The 11,234-nt window shown below is 38.5% G+C and overlaps 1 protein-coding gene across 1 annotated transcript; it reads left to right on the top strand.

The window, feature by feature from the left end:
- Positions 1–958: 958 nt before the first annotated feature.
- On the top strand, positions 959–6,977 carry LOC123101239 (uncharacterized). The gene is made up of 7 exons (XM_044522779.1): positions 959–1,057; positions 2,110–2,187; positions 3,192–3,356; positions 3,449–3,502; positions 3,597–3,746; positions 5,444–5,740; positions 6,963–6,977. The coding sequence occupies exons 1-7, from the start codon at positions 959–961 to the stop codon at positions 6,975–6,977; spliced, it is 858 nt and encodes a 285-aa protein (XP_044378714.1).
- Positions 6,978–11,234: the final 4,257 nt, after the last annotated feature.

The raw sequence follows: 11,234 nt of genomic DNA, 5'->3' as shown, positions 1-11,234 counted from the left end.
TGGTAAATTCCATCAAATTTTGATAAAATATGCTGGTGAACATAGTGTGGAAGTGTGCATATCCTTGTCATGGTCTTCCCAAGAAGGGTAATTGCTGAAATTGGTAAGAGAATAAATCAAGTAGGGCTACCAATCTTACCAAAAGTTCTTCCAATCCTCATTTGATTATGAAGATATGAAAAATAAATGTTTTGACCTACATTTATTGAGGGGGAAGTGCGGTGTGTTAGATTACGTGTCGATCACTAGGGGTGGCTTGATAAGTGTTTTGCATCTCCAGCTCACTTAAAAGGTGTCATATTATTTACTTGGCCAGAGGAATAAATGTTTGACCTGGGTGTACATAGAGGGGAAATATTAGTGTGGTAGACTACGTGCTTGAGAACTAGCGGTGGCATGACACATGTTGGGAGTTCCCACATTCCTTTGGCAAGTGTCATATTTTTTATGACACTTGGCAAGACAGTGTGGAGATAATATGACACTTGGATAACAAAGTCCAACACATGTCATGCCACCCCTATCAAACAAACATGTAGTCTACCTCATGGCTCTTTCCCCTCTATAAAAGTAGGCTGAACGTCTATTCTTCATCATCAAATGTGGATTGGAAGAACTTTAGGTAAGATTACTGGCCCCCCTTAATTTCTTATTTAGCCAGTTTTAGCAAATACGCACATTTCTTGGGAAGACTACAACCAATATATGCATACTTCCACACTACGGACACCATACCTTATTAGCTCTTTTGACACCATACATATATGCATACTTCCACACTATGATGACCAATATATTCATACTTCCACACTATGGCCATCCCTATGAAACCAATATAAGTATACTTCCACACTACAACCAATATATACTATCAAAATAGCCCAATGTTTTCCCAAATTTTACACTTTTGAAGATGAAGAATAACCAAGTTCTTATAAGAATATTGTTTCTCATAGCAATGGATTACATGGTCGTAGCCATGTTGATATGTTTCTTATGTGCATCTGGCGATCTCCCTTCAGTAGATGCATATGGAGACATGGGAACCAATGGGACGGTAATACTACAGTCCAATATATATTTTCTATAAATTTTCAAGAGCTATCCTTTCCCTAGGTTAATTCTTCTATTCAGTAAGGTTTAGGATATGGATCATGACTAGCATTTTCTCTTTATGCAAAGTCTCTAGGTGTTTTTCGTAAAGGGGTTGCTACTTTCTAAAAGTGAACTAATGCCATCGTGCCAAAAATACCTATGTTGTTTTAAGAAAAACAAGATACACAATTGCACAATTATAATTTTTGAATGCAATTCATATATGTACATTGCAGAATAGTACATGCACCTGCAAAATTTGAAGACCGAATCAATCCATTCACCTTCTTAAAAGAAATAATGGATGAAAGGCTCTCATTAAATAAATATAATTTGTTTTACCAACTCTCTATATACATTTCAAACCAAATTTTGTGGGTGCACTTCTTATTTCACACATTGCATCTTTTTAAAACACGCACATGACCATATGATCCATTCATGCTTTCAAATTTGAACAAACTAAATGTCAGTTCAACCTAAGTTGTTTCTACAAACCGACTCGGCTCACCTAAACTACCTTATGGGTACTACATTTAATCTATGTGAACAGAATTTACAAACAATAGAAAGTACAGATACCTCGAGGAACTAAAGTAGGAGAAAAATTGCTTGGAATTATCAAAACAATTCTTGAGCTTATGGGGAGTAAAATGATTTTTTATTGTGCATGTTTTCTAATATAATTACTTAGAGTATGTTTGTTATGCATGCGAGTCATCTTTGTTGGAAGTTTGGAATAATACTCTCCTAGTTCTCCAACACCTGGACGTTTTAAATAAGTAATAAATAAATATACTTATACGTCTATAACTATTCACATAGGATACATAAAACTTATATGTGTAGGCCTGTCCCAAATAGCACTACCATCTAGTATTATTGATCATAAATACAATAAAGTAAAATTGTGGGTCAAAGTTAGATCTTGTCCCTATGATTTACTTCACATAGTTTATGTTGTTTCATCCATTTGTTGAAAAGCAAGTGACAATATTGCTATTCTCTTGACAGTTTTTAACATCACCAAGATCAGCACTGTTTGTGTTAGCTGGGAGGAATAAATACAAAGGCAACAATGATGTCAATCTTGTAAAGCAAATCTCAATGTCCTCTATTCTAGTCTTTTTGTTTTTGGTCTATTTAATGATGAAATTTTACATTTATCCAAAACAAGGGGTCAACTTTGGCCTCGCAATGGGTTATAGATACTAGATCTTCATTTTGTTTTGAGCCTCTTTATAATTCTAAAGATTTTAATACTCCCTTTGACTCGAATTAATGATGTTGTATAGAGGTTGCGTCAATTAATTCAGACGGAGGGAGTATAAAGGTTGGAGGGTTTTCTTCTTTGGAAATCTCACTAAATATATAATTTAATTGGAGGGAGTATTCCATAGAAAAATTCTAGGCATTTGCTACTACCTCTTTTTTCACAATCCAATATATTGAAAGAGTATAAGTTTCGTGTATTGTAACCCTTATTTTGCATAATTTTTTCTGCGATATATGTTTTTAGAACCTAGTAAAACTTAGAAGTCCTTATGCACAACTCATATGTCTATGCTATATGAGGACGATATATGCTCAATCTCATATTATTGCTATATATTATTTAATATGAACCTAGTAAACCTTACCAGTCCTTAGTACAAAGTTAGTATAACTTTGTACTAAACCAACGTCAATTAATATGGATCGGAGGGAGCAGCAATATTTTTACGAGGACCAAAATAATAAAGTAGTAGTAGTCTATGATAATACATCCTGAGTGCTAAATATCATGAACCAGTATCATATTGTCACTTCATTCATTCCATTGTAAAATCGCAATACAACATTGGGCTATGATCTATTTCTTATTAACTATTGACATTTGACTCACTATGATACTGTATCATAGTATGATACTAGAATCTTTTTCACATTCTTAATTGTAGTGCCACATCATTTTTTTCTTAGGTGATAGTGCATGATACTCTTAGGGTATTTTGAACTGTCAGAGGTCTAAGAGTGTAGTATTTATTTTCCAATAGCCAAATGTATTATCATGTATATGAGCTAACAAGCCTATTTACTTTATTTTTCGTTACTAGATAGTTGGATGGGGCACCAGGCTGAGCAGCTACGGCGCGCGAGTTAAAATAGGTATATGGAGTTCACAAGGACAACATCATTCCCAAGAATCTGGGGCATCAATATATATCAGCAGTATTGATCTAGATCGGTCCTCCTTTAGTTCTATCGAAGCTGGATTTCATGTAATTGTAAACATTTGCAAATATTATTTTCAACATCATTATGAACTCAAGCACTACCAGAAAATAAACACTTGCAACTATGGTTGATGTAGGTACTTCCCGAGTTATATAATAATAATAATGTCCATTTCTTTATACGATGGACGGTAAGTCTATATTAATTTATTATCATCAGGGTAAATGTAAATGGTGTCGTTTGCATATATTTAATAATATTACAATTCATTTTTCATCCTACAGAAAGACAATTACAAACCAACGGGCTGTTATAATTTGGACTGCCCCGGTTTTGTGCCTGCTAGTGGAGCTGCACTTGTTCCAGGCCAAGCTGTTGCTCCTCCCTCAACCTACGACAGGGACGATCGCTACATAACAATTAGCATGCACACTGTATGCCCTTGTACTACTACTCTCATAATCTCAGTTTGTCTACCATGTAGAATATGAGAGTTTTATTTTTGTTCATGAAATCTGAATGTGTAGGCAAATATTTCCCCAACATAAAAATTCCATCGCCTGTTGTTGCCAATGAAATTGAAAATTATTGAAGTAATATGAACATGCAACAAATCCAGTTCTAAAATACCCTATAGTACATTCAACGTATTTTTACATAGTATAAATTGATGAAGTATGTGTGTGATTTATAAATATAGTCATAGTTATAGCTTATTCCACACAACCACTAAAATCCATGACATGGCAATTATTTTAGGGTGTATTAGGGCATATTAATCTTGAATTGATCTAGCGAAATAACATGTACATGTACCCTTTGGTCTTACCACAGGACGTACCTCACCATAATATAGGGAAAATCCAGAAAACAAATTCAAACATTCATGCAACACATATTTAGCCAGAGCACATAGCTGTTACTGTTACTTGTGACTCGTGTATGCTTGGACAAGAGTAGCACATGTACTCCACCCGACAAATATTTTGGAACATATGTGTTCAAAAATATATATTTTGGAACGTAAAGAGTAATATATATATATATATATATACATATATATATATATATATATATATATATATATATAGTGCGGCGAATCTTGCACCCGGGCTTAGCTGCACCCCCGCTCACAGGAAAAATCAAAACAAATACAAAAAAAATTCAAAAAATTCCAATTTTTTTTGTGTGATAGATAATTAGATGCGTGAGGTTCTCTGAAAAATTCAACTCGTTTGGACATTTGAGCAAGTCTGTGCAAAAAAGACAAAATCGGGGTCTGTAAAAAAGTTTACTGTTCACAAACTGTTTTGACCCGATTTGTCTTTTTTGCCGAGACCTACTTAGATATCCAAATGAATTGAAATTTGAAGCGGACCTCACGCATCAAATTATCTACGACACAATTTTTTTTGGATTTTTTTAAATTTTTCTAGTATTTGTTTTGAATTTTTTTGCTAACCGGGAGCAGCTGAGCCCGGGCTCCAGGATGAATTATCGTGTATACACACACACACACACACACACACACACACACACACACACACACACACACACACACACACACACACACACACACACACACACACACACACACTATACTTAAACAGAACGTAAGGTTCTATGTTTCACTTTTGTTCCCACCACCTCTTCGTTCAACCTTCCCCGTATGATAGTCAATCACTTTAATTTACTTACCTTTTGAACCAATTACATTTTAATTTACTTACCAAACGTCTCATTAAACTATAAGGTAAATCAAGGGCAGAATTTGATAAATATTTATTTACACAATCACAATAATATAGACAGGTAAAGCACAAGCTAACATACTAAAATATTTGTATCAGTTGCGACACATGGGCATTATCCTAGTAAATAAGTAAATATGGTACAAAGTGTATTAAAGCCACCACAATTAATATGGAGCGGAGGGAGTAGCTTCTTTAGTGAATACGTAATTATTGTTGAAAAACATATTATTTTACTATGGAATTCCTTTTTCCACACATCAATAGTTTTTTAGTACCATATTACTCTCTATGTGCATCCTAGAAAATTTCAGTACAAGGGTATTGATTTTTCGACGGATAACTGACCATTTGTTTTTATCATTTTCCGTAACTCATAGGACCCAAACACGAGAGATTGGGTGTTGTATCGAGATGACTTGCGTAAACCTCAATTTTTGGGGCACTTTCCAAAAGAGCTTTGTCCTAAACTGTATGGTATAGCTCCCGGAGTAGCGTGGATTGGATTTGTTAAGGATAGGGATCAAGGTGGTCCCGCAATGGGTAGTGGTCATTTTCCAGAAGAAGGCCAAAGGAAAGCAGCATACTTCAAGAATATCAAGCTCTTTGATTCCAAAGCTAATGTGTATGATCCGAGTGGCTTGGTTACACTTGTCACCAGGCCAAACTGTTACAAGGTAAGTGAGCTTATGCATGCTAGAAATGACGGATATATGTTTTACTATGGAGGTCCAGCTGGTTGTATTGGTTGAGTGTATCAGTTCTCGGATATAATAAAAATGATAAAATGTGTAATTTAGGTATAAAATGTGGACTCAAACCCTTTTCTACAGGGCACAACATGTCAGCAGTAGTAAAATACTCTCTCTGTCTCATGATATAAGAGCGTTTTTAAAACTACAAAACGCTCTTATATTATGGAACGGAGGGAGTAACTGGCAAGAGCTAGCATGACTTAGTAGCTAAACAAATACCAGTACGTAAGCAATGAGACGACAATAGTTGGTAAGTAAAGGAGCAGCACACCACCATTTGTAAATCAAGCCATCCAGCCTGAAATCAAAGGAAAGTAGTAGTAGTAGAGCTGAGAGAGGACGTCCTGGACGCAGCGATATCTGAACGCAGATATCCAGCCGCACGGCCAGGCGAGGTGATCAGTGCACTGAACGTTTGTGAAAATGGCAAAAGGCACCATACGTCGTTGCAGATGCGTGAATACCGTGTCCACAGTTAGCTAGGTGGGCTCGGCCAGGGCTGCACATATGACGAAAAGGATAGGCGTACATGGCTGTACTTTTTTCCTAGTCGTGTCGTTCGAGCAGTGAGGCCTGAAGTTGGCACTACTGCTTTCCGCCAACTTGACACCTCATTTGCAATTTCAAAAAAGTGTACTGGGAGTGCGTATCTCATGTTTATTTCTGGGTGTTGTATTGCGACTTATTTGGACTTGAAATCTGTATTTCTAAGCTATATGTGCCAGCTTTGATTTAATTATAGTCCTCTGTTAGCTTTGTTCGTGACAGTGGTGTGCCATCCGATAATTTGAACAACTTGGAAAATGATCGCTTTTGAGGACTTGTGTTTTTATCAAGGTTGATAGGGAAAACTTATGATCTGCGTGGACTTGGGTATAAAAGGGGGCCGCTCATTTGACGGAGACCTAGCCGCCTCCTCCCTCGCTCGCTCCTGCAGCCGCCTCCCTCCCTCCCTCCCACGCATAGATAGGACGCGCCTTGCATATACATAAAAAGAAAATATTGCTGTGGTTCTCAAGTTTCCTTTTTTGGGTTTGCACACAAATCCCAAATCTTGCAGTTTCTTTCGAACCCCATGTTTGTGCATGTCTAATTTTTAGGAAAGATTTGCCCATTGCATTGTGTAATACTATCTATTATACAGGTGTTTCTGAATTAGTATACTCTATTTTGATAAGCCAAGAAAAAATAATCCAAGAGGTCCGGATATTTATGGGAAGTGGATCTCATGTTCCTTCTTCTGTTTCTTCTTCTTTTTGAACAATCAAAGACAGTAGGAGAGGGTCCTACTGACGTATTTTTATATAACACAACAAGGTTACAAGATATCCACCATCCATGGTATTAGTGTCATTTTCGGCCCCTAACTTTGGGAGGCCCACTAACACTTTACATGTGGATGTGGTGGTGAGTACATGGGGTATCAAAAGTGTTTAATTTACAGAAGCTACAAAGTTTTGTATTGGCGCCACTAGGGAAGCTTTGACCCTATGAGTGAGTAGGATCAGGTCTGACTTGAGTCTTCTTTTCCAGGAATGGAGGATTCTTCTGTTTCTTCTTGCTGAAAGGAGGACTTTTTTTCTCAGGCTACTGTGGCTGCTTTCTGGTTCTTTGTTCCTTGAATTTTGATTTCTCCGTTCCCTCTTTCCTCTTCTTCTTTCGATCTTCCTATGTGCAAAATAAATTTAGGATGTTGCCTAATTGACTGTATGTTGTATGAATTAAAATACAAAGTCGATTTTAAAACTGTCGGTTATTCATATGGCATTAGTTAGATAAACAAACATGTTATTATGTATCCATTAGACAAATAAGTTTTGCTAAACTTGGCATGCAGAACAACGGTACCAGAGAAACGTTCTTTTAATTCTAATAGCGATAGTGCCAGGTGGATCTGCCTATTTTTTCTGTAGTCTAGGTGAAAGTGAAGAAGTGCATAACTTAGTTGGCACATGGATGTAGCCCCGTATGGTGAAATTGTTGCCCTCGCATGCACAGTCCTCATCTCTGATTGCATGTCGTCTTTTAGGAGCACAGGACACGACATAAGAAAGTCAATAACACTGATTACTAAAATTTGGATGGTTAGAGCCTAACTGAATTAGTAGAATGTAGCCCTTCTAATATGGATGGGCATATTATACAAATAAGGATCAACATTTGACTTGGTGCTATAGAATAAGAATGGTACCAAGAAATTGGTGAAGATGTGATAAAAGCTACTCCCTCCATTCCATCTTAAGTGGCGTTGATTTAGTACTAAATTAGCGACACTTAATATGGAACAGAGGTGATTTAGAAAACCAGTCTATACTATTGCATCTAATCAATGGCCGAAAGATTAAAAAAACCAGCCTACACTATTGCTTTTAAAAAATAGGATGTTTACCAAAGTTATTATCTAAGATGTGATCAATGCCCAAGTTACTATCTAAGATGTAATCAATGCTTTATTTTGGGTCTGACTGAGTCAAAGATAATAGTGCATCAAGCTTTATGTGGTTTGCTATCTAAGATGTATGGAAAATAGGGTACTTGGGCCATTTTGGGTTGGCCCTGTATGTGGTTTGCTTACTCAATATTGACCTCACTGCCACTATGCTTGCTTCTGAAACTCTTTAGCACAGAACTATATGCTCTGTTGCTCTTAATAATCAGGCTAAATGCTTTTGCTTTGTACCGAACTTTATGCCCTGCTGCACTTGCTAAATCCTTCTGCTTAATCGTTTGCATTTGAACAAAGGTCTACTATTCTTACTCATTTGACGCCTAATTTATATGGTTTGCACCATTGTATGCCATTGAAGAACCATATGAATAAGTTATCTTGGACTACTACTATGATTGCCTTTGGTGTATCATGCTATCTTTTGAACAGAGGGATACAACTCTTACTCATTTGCCACCTAATTTATATGGATCACTGATTTATATGTTTCTTTATGGCATAGCAGAAGTGTCCTGCTATGAACTAATCCCTAATTTATATGTTTTTTCTATGCTATCTTTTGAAGTAGGCGAAGGCGTCTGTCTGAAAGAAAGTGCTATGCTTTGGTGTTGTTATAGGTTCAAGAGGGGGCTGAAGAGGAAACCATTGGTTTTTAGAATATCACAAAAATGTACTGTTTTAGTGTCCAGTTCACTGCCAATTCTCTTACTGCTTTTGTCGTGGCCATGCAAATCAATTATCCTATGGATTGACTATGCCTTGCTTACCTTGCATTGGGTTTATTTTGCTGTTTGTGATATAGTAAACTCATCTATCATGGATGGTTACTTTGATTTTTTAGATGTAAATAGTTTCTCAAACCTTCCTACTAACTTCATCATTACCTGCTTAATTACAACGTTTGGACCGGCACCTTCGCACCAAGGCGCACAGCCGGCTCGCCGCAAGTATACCTACACCGTCGCCTCCCCGGGGGGCTGCAAGGTGAAGTGGACGGCCGAGAAGAAGCCGCACGGCGGGACCGGGCTCTCAAGTGGGAGGCGGAGCTCGCCTCCCCCCAACGACGTCAGCTTTGATCACAAGTGGAAGTGCGAGCCCAAGTCCAAGCCCGGTGCCGCCGGCAAGGCCAAGACCAAGCTCGAGGAAACGAGCGAGGATGAGAAGAATAAGCCGGCAAGGAAGTGCACGCAGATCGAGGAGGTCCTCGCCGGCTGCGACGCCATCCGCAAGGTACTCAGTACAAAAGATGAACTTTTTTGGGGGGTTTCCAGTAGATTTCCGACTGGTTACAGTAGTTTAAAGACTGCAGTGGAATTTCAATATAATGCCAAGTCAACTTACTCAAAGTTTGCATACTGCCAAGTTAATTTACTCCATTCTTAAATGAATACTGCTAAGTTCCACAGATGCATGAGTAGATTTAAGAGAAAGATTGCAGTAGCTTAAAATGGAACTTCACTTCACTGTTTTGGAATATTCAGTAGCTCAAAGATTGCAGTAGATTTTGACTTGGTGCTGTACTGAAACTTGCCTTGTTAGATTGTTAACTTGCTTTTATACTTTCTTTATTGTGTTAATTTTGTGGAGTATTGTATCTCATGCTTAGTGCTGCACCAAGATTCAGTATCTTGAACTACTCCAGTATTGCTTGAACTACTCCAGGAGATCATCTTAATTCTGTTAATTCTATGGAGTAGTTTCAGTGGTTTTACAGCAGCAGTACTCTTGCCTGCATATCCTTTTCTAAAACAATTATTTTATCCTTGACTTTCCTCTACAGGATGATGACTATCTAATGGTGATTCCCTATTCCCACATTTTTTGCCCTCATGTTGCAAGCTCTAAAGCTGCCCCTGCAATTTACCATCACAAGACATGTCTGGGCAGCAAGTCTCCTGTGACGGTTACTTTTAATTCGTCGTTACAATTATTTGATGGTTTGCTTGTTCCAACCTCGATATCCGCCTTTAGATTCCCGTTGTTGTCTTTGTAGTGGAAGGTACAACTTGGTGGTATGTTGCTATTTTCACTTTGTTCTGAACAAGGCATGTATAGATTTTAGATTTTAATTCCTATCTCTCTGTCGTAAAAAGTAATGTATGGTCCTATGTTTTACCTCTAGTTGTATGAAAGCACCGAGCTTGATTCTGTCTTATAACCTGATGTTCATCTTCAGTCCCATTATGTTTTGCTTCTAACACAATTGGTTGTCTACACATACTATTCCTGGGCTCTTACCGACAAATTGTAACATGTTTTGTCTAAACGTTCTGACCGGCACCCTCGCGCCACGACGCGAACCCGATCTAGTGTTTATGCACCTGTTACACTTCCTCGGCTAGATACTCTCTTCTCCTCGTCTAATACTGGCAAAGCTACACATCTAGTAGTTTATGCTAACAATTGGCATCCAAGGCTTATTAAGGGACCATGACAAGAGTTGGGGGGCAACAACTTCAGCCTCGGGCGGCTCTAAGACGTCGTTGCTGCAGTGACATCGCTCATCAAGTCGCCGGTGTAGTAGGACATGGCGTGGCACGGGCGGTGAGTCATGGTAAGGGAGACCGTGCGCGAGATCGGTGGTGGTAGCAACACCAACCTCTCCTTCCCGATGATCACCTGCACCAACTACATCAACTATGGGTTGTTGATGGAGGAGAACCTGCAAGCGGCATGAGGCGTGGGCTTCGATCAAAACCCATCACCTCGACAACTATTGTGTGTGGGAGGAAACGCGCAATGGCTATGGGCAAAGTTCGAGACCATTGTCTTCAAGGATGGCGAGCGGGCCGATGACTCCGCCATCGTCAGCTGATCTGACAGGGCCGCACCATCCTCGCCCGTGTTTCTCCCCTGTTGGGAGCCCACTATCTTCGTCATATCCTCTTGTCTCACAGGGATGGTGGCGGGCCTAGACGGACATGGATGGGCCAAACAATCCCGTCTTTTCATCATTGTAGTGCATGC

Source organism: Triticum aestivum, chromosome 5A, assembly GCF_018294505.1.
Source record: "Triticum aestivum cultivar Chinese Spring chromosome 5A, IWGSC CS RefSeq v2.1, whole genome shotgun sequence".
Lineage (NCBI taxonomy): Eukaryota > Viridiplantae > Streptophyta > Magnoliopsida > Poales > Poaceae > Triticum > Triticum aestivum.
This window is presented reverse-complemented; position numbering and strand designations above follow the sequence as displayed.

Excerpts from the sequence above, each read along its gene's own strand:
- LOC123101239 (XM_044522779.1), top strand. The coding sequence starts at position 959 with ATGGATTACATGGTCGTAGCCATGTTGATATGTTTCTTATGTGCATCT. Across the intron at positions 3,357-3,448 it reads CTATCGAAGCTGGATTTCAT|GTACTTCCCGAGTTATATAA; the intron begins GTAATTGTAAAC and ends TGGTTGATGTAG. Across the intron at positions 3,503-3,596 it reads ATTTCTTTATACGATGGACG|AAAGACAATTACAAACCAAC; the intron begins GTAAGTCTATAT and ends TTCATCCTACAG.